The sequence below is a fragment of the Panthera leo genome, chromosome B1, assembly GCF_018350215.1.
Source record: "Panthera leo isolate Ple1 chromosome B1, P.leo_Ple1_pat1.1, whole genome shotgun sequence".
NCBI classification, from domain to species: Eukaryota; Metazoa; Chordata; class Mammalia; order Carnivora; family Felidae; genus Panthera; species Panthera leo.
The window spans coordinates 172,136,301-172,156,807 of record NC_056682.1 but is presented as its reverse complement, the minus strand read 5'-3'; the positions used below and the strand labels follow the sequence as shown (position 1 = coordinate 172,156,807).

General features: G+C 36.8%; 1 protein-coding gene across 2 annotated transcripts in view; it reads left to right on the top strand.

Moving 5' to 3' along the window:
- WDR19 (WD repeat domain 19) overlaps nucleotides 1-20,507 on the top strand; it is a 113,770-nt gene that overhangs the window by 55,605 nt on the left and 37,658 nt on the right. For both annotated transcript variants that reach the window (XM_042936595.1, XM_042936593.1), the window contains exons 19-28: nucleotides 172-282; nucleotides 3,091-3,200; nucleotides 7,922-7,979; nucleotides 10,539-10,679; nucleotides 10,760-10,842; nucleotides 11,278-11,361; nucleotides 12,559-12,705; nucleotides 13,025-13,149; nucleotides 15,090-15,202; nucleotides 17,204-17,272. In XM_042936595.1, the coding sequence (XP_042792529.1) occupies nucleotides 172-282; nucleotides 3,091-3,200; nucleotides 7,922-7,979; nucleotides 10,539-10,679; nucleotides 10,760-10,842; nucleotides 11,278-11,361; nucleotides 12,559-12,705; nucleotides 13,025-13,149; nucleotides 15,090-15,202; nucleotides 17,204-17,272 (1,041 nt within the window). The remainder of the gene's footprint in view (nucleotides 1-171; nucleotides 283-3,090; nucleotides 3,201-7,921; nucleotides 7,980-10,538; nucleotides 10,680-10,759; nucleotides 10,843-11,277; nucleotides 11,362-12,558; nucleotides 12,706-13,024; nucleotides 13,150-15,089; nucleotides 15,203-17,203; nucleotides 17,273-20,507) is intronic.

Here is a 20,507-nt window from a genome sequence, read left to right as displayed (position 1 = left end):
TAGTTAGTATTTAAGTGGTATTTATTCAGTCATTTTAAGCTTCTGAAGTTAATCGTACCTAACTCATCAACAAGTTAGCCGATAGACCATTACCACTTCCTACTAAGCAAAGGCTTTAAAAAAAAAAAGAAATTCTGTATTTGCTCTCATTAAAACTGCTTTTATTTGTAGGGAATAGAAGACTACAATCTTCTGGCAGGACATCTGGCCATGTTTACTAATGATTTCAACCTGGCCCAGGACCTGTACCTGGCATCCAGCTGTCCCATTGCTGCCCTGGAGGTATGGTGGCAAATAAGGATGGGAAGAACACGCAAAGGGGATCCCCTTTTGTGTAGTTAAAATTTCTCAGCACCAGACACCACACACCTTCTCCTTCCTAGAATTTAGACATTTCAGCTTTAAGAACCCCTAAGTATTCATTAATTTCAAAACTACTTTCATTCTGTGTTCTGTGGAGCCATAAAAGGCATGTTATTTTAACATTACCAAATAATTTAAAGTCTGTGTCCAAAGAGAACAGATTATTAAATTTATAAAAATGTACACAAATGAAAACAGTCACCATGTATCTAGAGCTCACCTGGTGCCAGGCACTTTTCTAAGCACTTGACATATTTTTACTCCTTTAACCCTCCCAACAATCCCAGCGGTTAGTTACCTTCTCTATTTCCCAAGTGGGGAAACTGAGGTACATGTATCTTTTACTTGCTTTATGAGATTCTCTTGTGTGTCAAGAGGTACACTGAGGACTAGTATACCATCATTAGTTTCCCAGAGGTGAACATTGCAGGGGAAGGACTAGGACAGAGGGAAGGACCTGGCTCAACACAAGGAAGAAGTGATTAAATGGAATAGCAATTATTGGGCTCTTGAGTTCAGCTCAGGTCATGATCCCAGGGTCACGGGATGGAGCCCCATGTTGGGTTCTGCACTGAGCTTGGAGACTGCTGGATATATTCTCTCCCTTCCTTTCTGCCCCTCTCCATGCTGGTGCTCTCGATAAGATAAGAGATAAGATCAGATATGCTATGATATGATAAGATAAGATAAGATAAGATAAGATAAAAATAGAGTTGCTGTTAGAACATGAACTCTAGGGTCAGATGTGTCTGGGTTCAAATCCCAGCTCTGTGTAATGTTCTACAAGTTATTTAATCTTTCTGTGCCCTAGGTCCCATTTTTTAAAATTAGGGGTCACAATATCTAGCCTGTAGGGTTACTGTAAAGATTTCAAAATGAGACTAGATCTCTGGAACAGTGCCTGACCAATAGTAAGGACACAAAGTGGTAGCTGTTGTCATTGTTAACGTTATCCTACCTCACGCCAGCATTTCCATAACTACTTAGAGGAGGGGTTTTGAAAACGCACTTGCTGTTAGTTTTACAACTTCACTTTTTCAAATTGTTCTACAGAAAATTGTCATAATTTTAAGTGAACTAAATTTAAAAATGTTGGATAATTTTACAATATCATTTGTGATAATGGGGGATACCCTGAGAAAATTTCAAAATTTGGACTGATAGGCACTGAAGTAGGAATATAGTTCACTCTTATGTGGATCCTAAGAAACTTAACAGAAGACCATGGGGGAGGGGAAGAAAAAAAAAAAAGTGAGAGAGGGAGGGAGCCAAACCATAAGAGACTCTTAAAAACTGAGAACCATCTGAGGGTTGATGGGGGTGGGAGGGAGGGAAGGGTGGGTGAGGGGTATTGAGGAGGGCACCTGTTGGGATGAGTACTGGGTGTTGTATGGAAACCAAATTGAGGGGCGCCTGGGTGGCGCAGTCGGTTAAGCGTCCGACTTCAGCCAGGTCACGATCTCGCGGTCCGTGAGTTCGAGCCCCGCGTCAGGCTCTGGGCTGATGGCTCGGAGCCTGGAGCCTGTTTCCGATTCTGTGTCTCCCTCTCTCTCTGCCCCTCCCCCGTTCATGCTCTGTCTCTCTCTGTCCCAAAAATAAATAAAAAACGTTGAAAAAAAAATTAAAAAAAAAAAAAAAAAAAGAAAAAAAGAAACCAAATTGACAATAAATTTCATATTAAAGAAAAAAAGGAATATAGTTGTGATATGAGGGCAAAAATGCCACCTTAGCCCTTCTGCATTTAGTCGTGGACTCTTGTTGTGTGCTACGGGATTTGTAAAGGATTTGAAGTGATGACTGACTTCCCAGTGGAGAGGGGTGATTAACCTGTCGTTCCTTTAACCTCACTTCGAAGGCTGAGGAGTTAGCTGGGTAAGAGGTCAGAGGCACAGCCCTACTGCCTAGCAGTAGGTATATACTGGCATATACTAGTATATATACTAGTAGAGTATACTGCTAGGTACTAGCAGTATAATTTGCTATACTAGCCTCTCTTTGCCTCAGTTTCTGGATTTCTAAAATAAGTACAATAAAAGTTCCTTGCAAAAGGCTTGCTAAGGAAAAGTAAATAAGTTAATGCCCTCAACTAGCACCTGGCAAAGAAGAGCACTTGAAAAATGTTAGCTATTATTCATTCCTTACAAAATGTGAATAAAGTGAGGAGTAAACTCTAAAAGATTCTTTAATAATTAGTTTATGTTTGGAATTATGTGCCGGATGCAGATAAAAGATCACAGGAGCCAGGAAGAAAGACAGGTTCACATTTTATATTTATGTTTGCTATTATTCATGTTGTGAAATAGCTTCAGATTTTCTCAGAAAATAACATCAATTCCTATAGTAAAGTATTTCTCATTTTTTAAATTATCTCCCCTCTAACTAGAAAATTAATCTTGATTGGGTTACTTTTTATTTAATTTTTCCCAATTGATAAAAATTAAATACTAAAGAGTAGTATTTTGTTAGGGAAGACTGAATTTTGGAGGACCACATACCACCGTAATAGTAAGATGTTTTTGCTCCCCAAGACCAATTATTACCCCCTTGGGAGCTCTATCACTCCCACTGAGGCTGTATGCTATAATAATACATTATCCTTACCAAGATCAAGTTCCGCTTTTTAAACAAAAAGCTTTTCCAATCACTTCTAGTAAAACTAGCATTGTATGGTGACTGTGCATAATATAATGTGTTCATTTGAAATTAAGGTCTTTCTCTTCCCAATAGATGAGAAGAGATTTACAGCATTGGGACAGTGCCCTGCAACTGGCCAAGCGGTTAGCCCCAGACCAGATACCATTTATATCAAAAGAATATGCTATTCAGCTTGAATTCACGTAAGTCCTTATCTTTACGTTTTTCAGTCAGTAGCTAGCTACTGAATATCTTCAATTCCAAACTGCCATTAATTAGAAGGCCCTCCACTGATTTAATAATTGCTAATGGGGACAGGAGGGAAGCTGTATTAATTGTACTTCCAAAAAATGTTTTTTCTAACGAAGTCTTGTCCAGGCCTTTATCCACTTTCATTTTCAGGATCAAAATTTAAGTTTGGGTCTAAGCCTTTCCTACACTTAGAGGCTAAATATTGTTTTGAATCACATTTGGCCAAAAACAGTTATACATAGCATCAAGGTGATGTACTGCTTTTCATAGCCTATGTTCATGATCTTGACCTCTTTGAACACTTCAAGGATTTGCAGTGTAATTTCAGGTCGTGTGGAAAAATACCAGAATTGGGGCACCTGGGTGGCTCAGTCAGTTGAGCATCCAACTTTGGCTCAGGTCATGATCTCACTGCTTGTGAGTTCAAGCTCCACGTCAGGCTCTCTGCTGACAGCTCAGAGCCTGGAGCCTGCTTCAGATTCTGTGTCTCCCTCGCTCTCTCTGCCCCTCCCCCGCCTCATGCTCTGTCTCTCTTTCCTTCAAAAATAAACATAAAAAAAATTTTTTTTAAATAAATAAAGTGTTCAAAATTTCAACTTAGCATCACCTAACTGGGCTTGCCCAAAGAAAACCTGAGGCTTCTGATGAAGAAATTGTTACCCCTGTTGTCAAGAAACATCCTAGCTGTGTTGACATAATTGGGTCCAAATATTAGAAATTTCCACTTAGAATGAGCACTGGGTGTTATATGGGAACCAATTTGACAATAAATTATATTTTTAAAAAAGGAAAGAAAGGAAAAAAGTAAAAAATGAAATGAAATGAAATGAAATACAAAAAGAAATTTCCACTTAGAAACATTGCTGACCACACAGCCTGGGCTGTCCAGAACAACGTTCTCAATCAGCAGAACAGTTTGTCTTCCAAAAAATCCCTGGTGCACTAACATGTGAGGAAACTGGGTGAACTGGGTGAGGCCTAGAGAGTTGGATGACCTGCCTAAACTGATATGGTAAAGCTCAGGCAGAACTCAAATAATGCCATTTTTAGAGCTGATAGATTTATTCTGGAGGCGATGTTTTCTCAGAGGAAGATGGATCTCCAAGTGAGTTTTAGCCAAACATCACTGATTCATTCTCTCCCAAATAATAAAAACAAGGTAATTAATAGGTCTTCTGGATATGCAGACCCATGTTAGCATCAGTTATGGGAGTATTATTATTTATATTATGTGTAATACTTTTTATCTCAGTAAGAACCAGGGCCCTCAGTACTGTAATCCGAAGCATGTTCCTTATTTTCTACCCTGATCCTTTCAATACATATTCTACTTATAAATATTGGGCCTTTGGAAAATACATTCATTTTTACGGTCACATGATTATCATTAATGCCCTAAAGGCGATAATCAAAAGCAGTCTATTCAGAAGACATGAACAGACATTTCTCCAAAGAAGACATACAGATGGCCAACAGACACATACATGAAAAGGTGCTCAGCGTCAGACATCATCAGGGAAATGCAAATCAAAGCCACAGTCATCTCACACTTGTCAGAATGGCTAAAACCAACAAGTGTTGGCAAGGATGTAGAGAAAAAAGAACCTTCGTGCATTGTTGATGGGAATGCAAACTGGTACAGCCACTGTGCAAAACGGTATCGAGTTTCCTCAAAAAGTTAAAAATAGGAATACCCTATGATCCAGCAATTCCACTTCTGGGTACTTACCGAAAGAATATGAAAACACTAATTCGAGAAGATATGTACCCCTATGTTTATTGCAGCATTATTTACAGTAGCTAAGATATGGAAGCAACCCAAGGTCCACCGATAGATGAATGGATAAGGAAGATGTGGCATATATATACAATAGAATATTATTCAGCCATACAAAAGAATGAAATCTTGCCATTTACAACAACATGATTGGAGTTAGTATAATGCTAAGTGAAATAAGTCAGAGGAAAATATCATATGATTTCATTCATATATGGAATTTAAGAAACAAGTGGGAAAAAAAAAAGACAAACAAAAAACAGACTCTTAATTATAGAGAACAAATAGATGATTACCAGAAGGGAGGTGGATGGGGGCATGGGTGAAATAGGTGAAAGGGATTAAGAATACACTTATGAGCACCGAGTTGTATATAGAATTGGTGAATCACTATCTGAAACAAATGTAACACTGTATGTTATATACTGGAATTAATTTTTTTTTTAAAGTATCCCATAAAGAGTAATCTCTTTGACATGAGCCATAGGAACATTTTTCTAGGTATGTCTCCTTTGACAAGGAAAACAAAAGCGAAATTACACTGTTAGGTCTACACCAAAAAGAAAAAGCCTTTTCAGAGTGAAGGAAACCATCAACAAAACTAAAAGACAACCTATGGAATGGGAGAGGATATTTGCAAATGACATATCTGATACAGGGTTGATATCCAAAATATACAAAGAACTTCTATAACTTAACACCGAAAAAACACAAATAATCCAGTTAAAAAATGGGCAGGAGACATGAATAGATATTTTTTCAAAGAAGACATACAGATGGCCAACAGACACATGAAAAGATACTCAACATTACTCATCACCAGAGAAATGCAAATCAAAACCACAATCAGATATCATCTCACACCTGTCAGAATGGCTAAAATCAAAAGCACAAGAAACAAGTGTTGGTGAGGATGTGGAGAAAAAGGAATCCTCTTATACCGTTGGTAGGAATGCAAACTGGTGCAGCCACTCTGGAAAACAGCGTGGAGGGTCCTCAAAAAATTAAAAATAGAACTACCCTATGACCCAGCAATTTCACTGCTAGGTATTTATCCAAAGGATACAAAAATACTGATTTGAAGGGGCACATGCACCCCAGTGTTTAGAGCAGCACTATTAACAGTAGCCAAATTATGGAAAGAGCCCAGATGTCCATCGACTGATGAACATAAAGAAGATGTGGTATACATATACATATGTATATGTTTACATATGCAATCAGCCATCAAAAAGAATGAGATCTTGCCATTTGCAATGTAGATAGATGGAGCTAAAATGTATTATGCTATGTGAAATAAGTCAGAGAAAGACAAACACCATAAGATTTCACTCATGTGGAATTTAAAAAACAAAACAGATGAACATAGAGGAAGGGAAGGAAAAATAAAATAAGATAAAAACAAAAAGGGAGGCAAACCATAAGAGACCTTTAACTAGGGAGAACAAACTGAGGGTTGCTGGAGGAGAGATGGGCGGGAGATGGGCTACATGGGTGTTAAAGAGGGCACTTGTGATGAGCACTGGGTGTTGTATGTTATGAATCACTAAATTCTACTCTTGAAACCAATTCTATACTATATGTTAACTAACTCAAATAAAATCTTGGAAGAAAAAAAAATAGATTCCCATATGATCCAGTAATCCCACTACTGATTATTTATCCCCCAAAAACTGAAAACACAAATTCACAAAGATATCTACAACCCTACATTTACTGTAGCATTATGTACTGTAGCCAAAATATGGGCGCAACCCAAGTGTCCATTGATAGATGAATGGATAAGGAAGATGTGGTATATATACACAGTGGGATATTACTTGGCCATAAAAAAGAATGCAGTCTTGTCATTTGCAGTATCACAGATAAATCTAGAAGGTATAATGCTAAGTGAAGTAAGTCAGAGAAAGACAAACACTATGTGATTTTACTCATTTGTGGAATTTCAGAAACAAAACAAATGAAAAAAAAGACCAAAAAACATAACCTTAAAAATAGAGAACAAACCGATGGTTGCCAGAGAGAAGGTAGGTGGGAGATAGGTAAAGAGGATTAAGAGTACACTTATTGTGGATGCCTGGGTGGCTCAGTCAGTTGAATGTCCGACACTTGATTTTGGCTCAGGTTATGATCCCAGAATCATGAGATTGAGCCCCAGGTCGGGCTCCACAGGCTGAGCATGGAACCCGCTTAAGATTCTCTCCCTCTGCGCCTCTCCCCCGCTTGCATGCATGCTCTGTCTCTCTCTCTCTCAAATAAAAATTAAAAAAAAATAGAGTACACTTATCATGATGAACACTGAGGAATGTATAGAATTGTTGAATCATTGTACACCTGAAACTAATATAACACTGTATGTAATAATTTTTTTTTAAAAACAAAGGATGCCTGTAAAAGTGGCCCATAAAATTTAATGTCCCTCCCCAAAATGCTTAAAATACTACAAAGTAATAAGTATCTTACAATCTAACATAATCCAGCTTTATAATTATTTTTATTTCTTTAAAATTTTTTTGTAATGTCTATTTTAGAGAGAGAGAGAGAGAGAGACAGAGCACGAGTGGGGGAGGGGCAGAGAGCGAGGGAGACACAGGATCCCAAGCAGGCTCCAGGCTCTAAGCTGTCAGCACAGATGTGGGGCTCAAACTCACAAGCCGTGAGGTTATGACCTGAGCCAAAGTTGGACACTTAACTGACTGAGCCACCCAGGCACCCCTATAATTATTTCTAAAGCAGCAAAATAATAATGAACTGCACTTGAAAAAAATGCTTATATGTTGTATATCCCATCTTATGTGAGCCCAAGCAACTCAGTGACAAAGATTTCTTTTAAATCTTGTATATGTAAATGAGATACTTAAATATGTATTAAAATTCACTCTAATTTTTTTTCAGGGGTGATTATGTAAATGCTTTGGCTCATTATGAGAAAGGAATAACGGGTGATCATAAGGTAAACTTGAATAAAGATATGTATAATTATCTTTAGGTTTGTTAGTTTCACTTAAAAAGCCATGGTCTAAATTGCATTTTATTTATTAGTAGGTGAGCTCTTTTTCAGTTTATTAACAACTTTGCAAGGATATAGTTAAATCATTTTAAAACACTTCAGATCTAAAGATGACAATATTTTTTATCACTCTGAAAAAGATGTTTTCCTTTGTATCTTAAATATGAGCTTCTCGTTAATGTTCAGAGTAAAATTTTTATCCTTTCCCACTTATAGGCTAACTATGATTTTCATGAGGCTTTGCCTTTTACTCTTAAAAAATTTCAATAACTACTCTACAGTGTACCCCCAGTCCATAAAAGTCTGTTCTGCCATTTCATCTCTCACGCTGTATCTTTTATGATGATCCTGGAAATCATGTACTTTATGCACTATTCCAGCCCATTCTCCCATCCCAGGGTTTTAGCTCAAGAAGCTAAATTTTGCAATAAAAATTGATGTTTTTAGGTGAGGTCTTGTAAAGATTGAAAATCTTTTTATTTCCTATTTTATAGCTAGAATTTTTATTACAGAAGTTAATACAGTTTCACTGTAGTCCATTTAAAAAATCACCACAGTATAACATGACAAGTGAGAGTCTACCAATCTCTCCTCTATCCACACACCTCAGTGGTAACCACTGTTAACAGTTTTATATATTTCCACCCAGAATCTCTTGTAAGCATACAAATACGAATGTAATGTGGACTTTCACTAAATATGAAATCATTCAGTTTTACAGGGGTGCCTGGGGTGGCTCAGTTGGTTAAGAGCTGACTTTGGCTCAGGTCATGATCTCATGGTTCGTGAGTTCAAGCCCTGCGTCAGGCTCCATGCTGACAGCTCAGAGCCTGGAGCCTCCTTCGGATTCTGTCTCCCTCTCTCTCTGCCCCTCCCCGACTTGTGCTATCTCTATCATTCATAAATAAATAAACTAAAAAAAAATTGTTTTAATGCTTTAAAAAAAATCATTTCCTTTCAGCAAAGATTAACTGAAATCCGTTTTGGGATAAACAGCATTCTGTTTTCTTCATGGTCTTTCAAGTCAATACATTCGAATCTATGTTAATCTTTTAAGAGCTTCTAATAGTCTATTGTTTAGATATAGCATGGTCTTTATATCCACTCCCTTATTGAATCATAATTGTTTTTGGTTTTTTACTATCAAAATACTGCAATGAATATTCTACCTAGTGTACATGTATCTTTACCTAAGATCGTATTTCTGAAGGATATTATTCTTATAAGGGGATTTCTACGTCATAAAATATATGCTTTTAATTTTTTATATTGCTAAGTTGCTTTCCAGAAAGTATAGCAATTCATATAGCTGTAGGTCATCTGAGAAAGTGTCCATTTTCCCCCACACTTTCAACAACACTGAATGTTAATCATTTTATCTCATCTATCAATTTTATGAGCCAAAAACAAAGGTCTTTTGTGTGTGTTTATCAGTGAAGCTGAGCATGTTTTATTTATTGGCCAATTATATGTTTTTTAATGAATTGCCCGATCATATCCTTTGCCTTGCATAACTCTTGAGTTTTTGATATTTTCTTTGGCTACATACATTTTAAGGTTTTTAAAAAAATTTTTTTATGTTCTGTTTATTTTTGAGACAGAAAGAAAGCATGAGCAGGGGAGGGGCAGAGAGAGAGGGAGACAGAGTTTGAAACAGGCTCCAGGCTCTGAGCTGTCAGCACAGAGCCCAACATAGGGCTTGAATTCATGAACTACGAGATTATGACCTGAGCTGAAGTTGGACGCTTAACCTAATGAGCCACCCAGGCGCCCCTTAAGTTTTTTTTTTTTATCTGTGTATTTGAATATAGTAACCACTAGCCACACGTTGCTATTTAAATGATTGAAAATTAAATAAAATTTAAAATTCAGTGTCTTTGTCACGCTGGCCATATTTCAAGTGCCCAGTAGCCATTTATGACTATTAGCCACCGTGTTGGACCAGGCAGATATAGAAGATTTCCATCATCACAGAATGTTCCACCAGCCATGCTGTTTTACATAAAATACAATAGGACATTATATTTTATTACATAGATTAGTTCCCTTAACAGTTCTTTAGTTATCTTTAATGAATTAAACAATTTTACATAAAGTTTTTAATGTTTAATCATGTCTAGTAGAGAAATCTTCCATTTGATAAATGGCTTTTTCCTTAATTTTGTTCATAGCATTTATGCTGTGTATCCAGCATATTACTTCTTATATAAAATTTTATATCAAGAAGACATACAGAGATACACAAAGCATTATGACAAGGGTAGTAAGAATTTGTTGTTAAGCATAAAAGGTGTAAACTTCTAAAGAAAAATATATAACTTTGTAACAGAAGATTTAAAAAAAAAAAAAAAAAGGACTCAGTGTTACTTCATAATCTTGAGATTTTCCTAAAAAGACTAGTGAAAGTAACCTTTGGGCTCATTTTAGATTTAAATCAATTGTTTGGCTGAAATACATCAATTTAACTTAGGGTCTGATGTGTTATTTGCCTTATAATTCCAGGAACATGATGAAGTGTGTTTGGCTGGAGTGGCTCAGATGTCTATAAGAATGGGAGACATACGCCGAGGGGTTAACCAAGCCCTAAAGCATCCCAGCAGGGTCCTTAAAAGAGACTGTGGAGCCATATTGGAGAACATGAAGGTACCCTTTCCTAGGCATAAATATTCATGCGGACTTATACGTAATAAATTCAGTGTTTTAATAATCTCATATTGTTTTAGCAATTTTCAGAAGCAGCCCAACTGTATGAAAAAGGTCTCTATTATGATAAAGCAGCATCTGTTTACATCCGCTGTAAGAATTGGTAAGCATTTGCTAAGTTTGTTCTGAGCAAGTGTGGAAATGAATGGGTCCCGGAAGTCTCCCCACTTGTTTCCTTATCTGTACACCCTGTTCTCCCTATCTAGGCTTTTTCTTCTTGGATGAGTTCATATTAATAGTTTGTTCCCCAAAGAACAACACATCCTGTTGGTTCGGAAATCCCTGATCAGACAAATTACTAGGGAAAAGAGCCCTGTTGCTCCCAAACTGTTAATGAACGAACCTTCATTGTCCCTTGGAGGGGTAGGGCAGGGGTGTGGCATCAGAAGGAAAAGCAGTTACATCTGCTTTTACCTATAGGAGCCAAGATTTCAAAGATCATGATAACTTTTTTGAATCCTAAAAACTAACACTTGATTGTGGAGAGTGACTTTGGAAGTGAATATAGTGCTGATACTCTCTGAAATCTACATTCTAGGGCAAAAGTTGGGGAGCTTCTGCCTCGTGTTTCTTCTCCAAAGATTCACTTGCAGTATGCCAAAGCTAAGGAAGCAGATGGAAGGTTTGTACAATTTCTCAAATTCATGCAAGTTTAAAGCAATATATAAGTTTGATAAATTAACCATCAATCTTTGCAACTTCTAAGAAAGGCAGAGTGGAGAAAGAAAACATCTTTACCCTTTGCCTGGCCTTAAGTGCCAAACTATTACATTTTTCCCATATTTTAAATACCTCAAGTAAACCTTTGTGTATTCAATATAGGCTACTGTCTCTTTTTATTTGAGAGTTAAATACTAAAAGGTGATATTTTGATATAATATGGCATGAAAATAAAGTGATGGTCATTTTATTAAGAAGGATAACTTACAGATGCCGAGGAGAAGAACAGTGAAGAAATACGAATTCCACACCGATAACTGCACAGTTTAAGCTGCAAAACAGCGTCAAGATATCACAATGGATAGTTAATATCCTAAATAATATCTTCTGTCCTTCTGCAACTGGATAGAAGAAACTCAAAGACAAGGAGTCTTAGAGGAGGAAACACAATTATGAAATTGTATCTCATACAAACATGAAAAAGCTCTACCTCACTAATAATAATTAAAGCAACAGTATGTTATTTCAACCTCTCCTATCGTGAGATTTTAAATAACCAAACTATCAAAATGCACTTGTTATGCATGACTGACTCGTTCTGTATAATTTCCGTAGCCTTTGGAAAGTTATTTGGCAAAATACATTAAGAGACTTTTAAAGGTCAGTACCCTCTACTTTTAGAAAAGCAACCTTAGGAAATAGAGATACACACTAAATGTCTTGTTGAAATGGAAAGAGCTGGAAAGCTAATGCAGACTGAAGACAAGTCTTGAGCTCCATCTAGAGGTTGACACGCAAAGATTTTATAGATCACTCTTACTGAAATATTCTGTTATTTTCTGTTTTCTAAAATAAGCTTATATTACTATTATAATCTTCCCAATCAAAAAAAAAAAGGAAAGTGTAAAAAATTCTATATATATTGTTCAGATGAAAAAATGCAATTCAATATTAATATTTTACTGTTAGTTTATCAGACCTCTAAAAAAGAACACATTTTAGGGAGATGATTCCTTGTATTCATCCTAATGAAGAATAAAGAAGTACAAGAAAAATAAGCAACCGCCATCAATAAAAAAAATTGCCTCCTGTATTGACATTTCCCCCCCCAAATGTGACAGTGTTAAGGAAGCTTATCTGAACTAAGTATTTCTTATAGATACAAAGAAGCCGTTGTGGCTTATGAGAATGCAAAACAGTGGAACAGTGTAATCCGCATCTATCTGGATCACCTCAACAATCCTGAAAAGGCTGTCAGTATTGTCAGAGAGACCCAGTCTCTGGATGGAGCCAAAATGGTAGCCAGGTAACGGAATGCATTATTTTTGGACTTCCAAAAACTAGCCTGGAAAGAAAGCCCCACTTACCTTGATCAAAGAAATAAATTCAAAGGGAATATTTATTCTTTATAATTTTTTTTGCTAGATCTAAGTGTTTAAATACAAAGTCTATTTGTTGTGGTTAGTGTAGGAAAGAATGTTTTTCAAATACAAGCATATAGTATAAAACTGCAGTTTGCCTAATACATTTTTTAAAACGGTTTCTCATAGTTGCAAAAAGATTTCATTTTGTAAATGACAAACTTATTTTAAATGAGCCAAGCTGATTAAAATACTTTGTTTTAGGTTTTTCCTACAGTTAGGTGACTACGGGTCTGCCATCCAGTTTCTTGTTATGTCCAAATGTAATAATGAAGCTTTCACCCTGGCTCAGCAGCACAACAAAATGGAAATCTATGCAGACATTATTGGTAAATACCATTGTTTTCCCTAATTTCTCTTAACAGATTTGTATCCTAGAAATACTTGACCCTTAGGACCTAATTATCAACTTGGTATGCCCACAAGCACATGCACACACACCATTTATACAGAGACGCATACATATTGATGTGTTAGATTTCAAGATTCCTACTATCTTACAGGTGAGATGGAATTATAAGACCCGTTTTCAAAAATTAAGATTTTGGGGTGACTATTAAAAGAAGCCAGATTTCCCAAATTCTGCTGTTTGCCAACCAGTGGTAAAACAAGGTTCCAAAATGAAGGTAATAAAAAATGCAGAGGAATTTTTGAAAAAATAGTTTCATAAGTTTTTTAAATTGAGTTAAAAATTAAGATTATATGATTCTACTTTGATGAAGAGTGATATATACAAGACGTGGTTTTTTCAGAAGAAAGTCCAAAAGAGGATTTTATATTCTGAGAACACTTGCTTTTAGGTTTTCTTCCCTTATGTGCAATTTTCTTAGAAACTACTGAAATAATTTTCAGATTTTGATTTTATGGGCCATACATAACATTATTTTTGGTGGTATTTTATTTTGGTTTATTTTATTTTCCCAATATACATAGCACAAGTTTACCATTTTAACCATTTTTAAATGTACAGTTCAGTCATATTAACAGTGTCATACAGCCGTCAGTCACCACCATCCATCCCCAGAACTTTGAATCGTCCTGAACTAAAGCTCTGTACTCATTACACAGTATGTCCCCATTCCCCGCCCCCCACCGCCCCTGACAACCACTGTTGTACTTTCTACAAATCTACATAAATTTGACTACTCATAGTATGTCCTATAAATGGAATCCTGAAGTACTTGCCTTTTTGTGTTTTGTTTTTTAAAATTTACGAAATGACTGTAAGAATTGATGATAGGATTTATGAGAAAATTTTTATTTCAGTTTCAAGGAAACAAAAATAGGTAAAAGCATCTTCTCATATCTTAGAAAGTCATCCAGATAATTGGAGAAAATAAGGAGGTAAAGGAAAAAAGGAAATACGAATACAAGTGATATTAGAGTTATTAATTTTTAATTTGACAGATAACATTTCTTAACATTACAAATCACTATACCACTAACCCATTTAAGTTTTTCTCATTTCATAAGGATGTGGCTTATCCTGCATCACACACACACACACACACACACGCACACACACACTTTTTGTCCACCTTTCTTTACCCTCTTCTATTACAAACTCCCTATCTGCCTTGGGCTGGAGGCCCAGGGCTGTTGTGACACTTTGGTATTGTAACAGGACTCCAATACCCATGGGTAAATGTAAACAATGAGTTGGAACTCCTGCAGAGTTGAGGTCCTTCTTCCACTGTGCTTAACATATTTAAGCTTCAAACCAAAAGAAAAACAGTAATAAAAGAAAAAGAGTAATTATCTTTAAATGGCATCTATCAGCCACTTGAATATCATTTTCCTTCCTTGTCTGGCAAATGCGGACAATTGTCGAAACCAGGCCTTGCTGAGAAAGGCGGATAGATTACGTTTGTATTATGGTTGACTTCTGATTGTTCTTAGACTCTCGGCAGAATGCGATTGCGATTTGTAGTCATAGTTGTTCCTGTTGTTTTAGGAAATGAGATTGAGACTCTTAAAGAATGATAAAAGTCACCAAGGGTGATGTCTGACCATAGCCTACATTCTCGCAAGGCTCGTAATTTTCTCTCCTGATTCCTGTTGAGGGTGAAAAGAAAATGGAACAGAGCTGGTATTTGGGGGAATGATGGTGGATCTGTTTTGTGATGAAAACAAACACTGATAATAACACTGATATTTACAGTTACAAATTTTTAATCACCTATTTTTAGATCACCTGTATTTGGATCTTATTTTTAAGTTAGCAATAAAATTTTGCTCAGATATTTTACTCCGTGAACTTCTGTTGTAGGTTCTGAAGGTACTACTAATGAAGACTATCAAAGCATCGCCTTATATTTTGAAGGAGAAAAAAGACATTTTCAGGCTGGAAAATTCTTCTTGCTGTGTGGCCAATATTCACGAGTTAGTATTTCCTGAGAAAATATACATTGGACTCCACAGGAATGCTAATAAGATTCTTTCTTTATTTTTTTAAGTAATCTCTATGCCCAATGTGGGGCTCAAACTCAAGAGTCCGAGATCAAGAGTCATATGCTCTACTGACAGACAGCCAGATGCCCCAGCAATATTTTAAAATTATATTATTGCTTTCAGACACCCAGACCTGAAATATCAAAGTTAACTTTAAATCATTCTCTCTCTCCCACAGCCAATCACATTCTTCCCCTGTAATATCTCTGACATTGTCCCTTTTCATTCTAACCTATCATCAACTTAATCCAAACCTGGGTCACTTCACTTATTATATTATTACAATATTATTCCTATTTTCTAGTTTCTGTTCCTATAACTCATCCTTCATTTTATTCCCCAAACAGTACTTACTTTCACTGCTACAGGGCCCCTAAAGCAGGAGTTATGGCGTTCAAGCAAGGGATATAACTCAGTGAAGCTGTGTGTTCATTGTGTTCATTGGGTGTTCACTGGGGACTACCGGGTGCCACCTGTTTGGTCTGAGGGAAACATCTTCTACTTACCTCCAGAAAATTGTTGCCCTTCAGAAGTTGGGCCCATGTGGGCTAGATCATAGGACTTTTCATGAGAAATAGAATTCTAGGTCTCCCAATTTTAAAACATGGGCCCACATATTTGTAGAATACCTCGTCTGTGTGTGAACTCAGCCTTCTGGCTACCTATTTACTGTTTCTGGCCACTTAAAGTCCAGATTCCTTAGCTGGCACTCAAGAGAATTCCCACAGATTGACCAACCAGCTCCTGCACTTCCCAACCTGGCATCCAGCTGTTTCCATTAAGAAACATTCCATGGGGTGCCTGGGTGGCTCAGTCGGTTAAGCGTCCGACTTCAGCTCAGGTCATGATCTCACACTTCATGAGTTCGAGCCCCGCGTCAGGCTCTGTGCCGACAGCTCAGGGCCTGGAGTCTGCTTCAGATTCTGTGTCTCCCTCTTGATCTCTCCCCCTCCCCCACTCATCCTCTGTCTCTCTCTGTCTCAAAAATAAATTAATAAAACATTAAAAAAAACATTAAAAAAAAAAAAAAGAAACATTCCTGCTAGCCTTTTCCCATTCCTGTTCTCCTCTAGATCTCTCTCTGCCCTCTTTCCTACCTACCACAGACCTGTTCATCTTCAGGTCCTTTTTCCTTCATGGTACCTTCGGATCACCCCCCTGTTTAATCAACATTTCTTCCATAGAGCACCAATGAAAACAAATGGTCATACTGCCCATTGTCTCTTAAACTTTTATTATAACCTTAAATTTCTTCATAGGTGTAGTGTTTAGGAAGTAGACAATTATGATTTAAAATAATTGGTTCCTTATAAATATCACATTACACAGATCTCCCCAATTAGGTTGTGTATAATACAACAAGAGGGGCTGTGTCATATCCTTCCTGGTATGCTCCATAGTCTCCTATACATAGTAGCAGGTTGGCAGTAAATATTTGTTGAACGAATAAATGAATGAAAATGATTATATCTTCATAATGAAAGAGGACTTATTTTTCACTCTCATCAGAAGTCAGAACTAAATTCTTCAGAGGGTTAACTGGATCCTTCCATTTTTAAAATTCTACTCAGCCTTTTTGGTTTTTTTTTTTAAGTTTATTTTTGAGAGAGAGAGGGAGAAAAAGAGGGAGAGCAAGTGTGGGAGGGGCAGAGAGAGAGAATACGCTGTCAGCACAGAGCTCGAGGTAGGGCTTGATCTCACGAACCATGAGATTGTGACCTGAGCTGAAATCAAGCATCCGGCACTTAACTGACTGAGCCATCCAGGTGTCCCTCAGCCTTTTAGGTGTATATATTAAGACCCAGACTGTGCAAGCCCCTGGTTGAGAGGTGGACACTTGCATAAACTGTAATTACTTTGTGTGAAAACTTTGTTTTTCCCAATGTGAAAGCAGTCTGAAAGTTTTTAATTGCTATACATTTCTCATTTCAGGCACTTAAACATTTCCTGAAATGTCCGAGCCCAGAAGAGAATGCAGCAATAGAAATGGCGATTGAAACTGTAAGTGAGCTCTGTAATAAGACTTTTGAGAATGCTGATATTTTGAAAAACATTTTGAAGAAATTTCCAAACATACAGAAGTAGACCAAATATTGTAACCAACTCATCTGACTTGTACCCATCATCTGACTTCAACAGCTGGCAGCGTATGAGCAATCTTATTTTTTCTGTACCCCCACCTCTTTCCCTGTGTTATTTTATCTTTTTTTTTTTTTTTTTTTTTTTAACGTTTATTTATTTTTGAGACAGAGAGAGACAGAGCATGAACAGGGGAGGGGCAGAGAGAGAGGGAGACACAGAATCTGAAACAGGCTCCAGGCTCTGAGCTGTCAGCACAGAGCCCGACGCGGGGCTCGAACTCAGGGACCGTGAGATTGTGACCTGAGCCGAAGTCGGACGCTTAACCGACTGAGCCACCCAGGCGCCCCTCCCTGTGTTATTTTAAAGCAAATCACAGACATCATGTCATTTCATTTATGGGTACAAAGTCTATCTATAAAAGAAAAGAACCTTTGGGTTTTCTTTTAGGTATAACTTGCAAGTAGTAAAGTGCACAAATCCTAAGTATGTAACTCTTTTTCTCATATATTGCACTGACGTAACCCCTACTGAGATCAAGATATAGAACATTTCCAGCTCCCAGAGGCTCTTATGATGTCTCATAGTCACTGGCCAAGGGTAACCACAGCCAGGGGTAACCACAATTCTGACTTCTGTCCTTATAGATTGGTTTTATCTATGTATTTCATATAAATGGAATTGTACATATGTACTATTTTGTGTCCAGTTCCTTCGAATCAACATACAGTCTATTAATGCATGTGTATTACTACATGCAGTGATGGTTCATTCTTACTCATTGCTGTGTAGTATTCCACCCGATGGCTATACCACAATTTATTTACCTATTACTCTGTTAATGGACATTTGGGTTGTCTCCACTTCAGGCATATTATGAGTAAAGTTGCCACAAAGTTGTTCGTATCTTTTGATGGACATAACACTCTGCCTTATTGGGTGTATATCCAGGAGTAGAATTGTTAGGTCATAAGATACACATATTTTGGCAATAGTTGTATCAATTTACACTCTACCAGCAGTATGAAAGAATTTAGTCGCTCTCTTTACCAACACCAATCTATGTCATTATGACTACTGATAGAGGTATAGTGGTATCTCATTATGGTCTCAATTCATTTTTCTAAAGACTAATGATATTGAGCACCTTTTCATATGTATATTGGCCTTTTGGATATCCTCTTTTCTGCTATTTAAATCTTTTTTCTAATTTTTAATTGTATCATCTCATCTTATTCTTACTGATTTGTAAGACTTTTTATAATTTCTAGATACAAGTCTTTCCATCATATATATATATGATGATATATATGATTTCCATCATATACATATATATATGTATATATACATATACATATATATATGTATATATACAGATATACAGATATATATATATACATATATATATATATCTATACCATATATATATATATATATACAGATATATAGATATATATATATATGTATATATATATATATGATCTCTCCAACTGTGGCTTGCCTTTTTATTCTTCAGTAGTGTCTTTTTTTTTTTTAAGTTTATTTACTTTGAGAGAGAAGGAGCACAAGCTGGGGAGAGGCAGAGAGAAGGAGAGAGAGAATCTCAAGCAGGCTGTGTGTGGTCCATGCTCAGGGGCTCAGACCCACAAAACTGAGATCATGACCTGAGTTGAAATCAAGAGTTGGACGCTTAACCGACCGAGCCACCCAGGTGCTCCATCTTTGGTAGTGTCTTGATGGAAAGAAATTCTTAAGTTTTAATGAAGTCCAACTTACAAATCTTTTTTTTTTTTTTTTATGGTTAGTGTTTTTTAATCCTATTTAAGAAATCTTTTCCTATCGCATGGTCATTAAGCGATTTCTCTTATGTTTTCTTCTAGGTATTTGATTGTTTTAGCGTTCTTATTTAGTCCTATGCCCATCCTGAATTAACTTTTGTGTATGGTGTGAGGTAGGAATTAGGAATCTTTTATTCCCCAAATGGATATCCAGTTGATCCAGCACCATTTATCAAAATACCATTTTGCCCCCACTGAATTACCATAGAGCATTTGCCATAGATGAAATGACCAAATATATGTGAGTCTAGTTTTGGATTCTGTATTCTCTTCCATTGATTTGTCTTGCCTGTAACAATACCACACTGTATTACATGTATTCTTTATTATAATCTACTTCCTGTCACTGTTGATTTGCCTATTCTAGACATTTCATATAAGTGGATCCATACAATATGTGACTTTTGTGTCTGGCATCTTTCTTTCAGAAGGTTTTCAGCGTTCAGCTGTGCTGTAGCATGTACTAATACTTCATTCCTTTTTATGGCTAAAGATTCTGTTGTATGACTCTACCACACTGTATTTATTCAACAGTTAATACACATTTGGTTTGTTTCTACTTTCAAGCTTTTATGAATAATGCTGTTAACATTTGTGTGCAATGTTATATACATTGTATATACTCTCTTGAGTGTATGTCTAGGAATTTCTAGGCCATATGTTAGCTCTATGTTTAACATTTTGAGGAATTGTCCAACTGTTTCCCAAAGCAGCTAAACCATTTTACATTACAAACAGCAATGTGTGAGCATTGCAGTTTCACCAACAATCATTTCTTGTCATTGTTGAACATCTAGTTCAAATTTCCCCATCTCCTGTATTTCCCACTAGCTGACAATTAAATCTAGATACTTAATCAGACATAGATTTGGTGTTTTTAGATGGTGCTAAGTACATCCTCTTTCATGACATCAGTAGGCTCATGTCTTAATAAGCTCAGGCTGCCGTAACAACATACCACAGACTAAGTGGCTTAAACAACAGAAATTGATTTCTCACAGTTCTGGAGGCTGAGAAGGCTAAGATCAAGGGGCCAGCCAATTTGTTTCCAGTGAGAGCTCTCCTCTGGGCATGTAGATGGCTACCTTCTTGCTGTATCCTCACGTGGCCTTTATGGAGTGCGTTCAGGTGAGGAGAGATCTCTTTCCATTCCTTTTGTTGTAACACCACTGATCCCATCGTAAGGTCCCTACCATCATGACCTCATCTAACCCTAATTCCTCCCAAAGGCCCCATAGTCAAATATCACCACATTTGTATTCAAATACAAATATGTAGGGCTTCAACATATGAATTTTGGGGGAACATAAATATTCAGT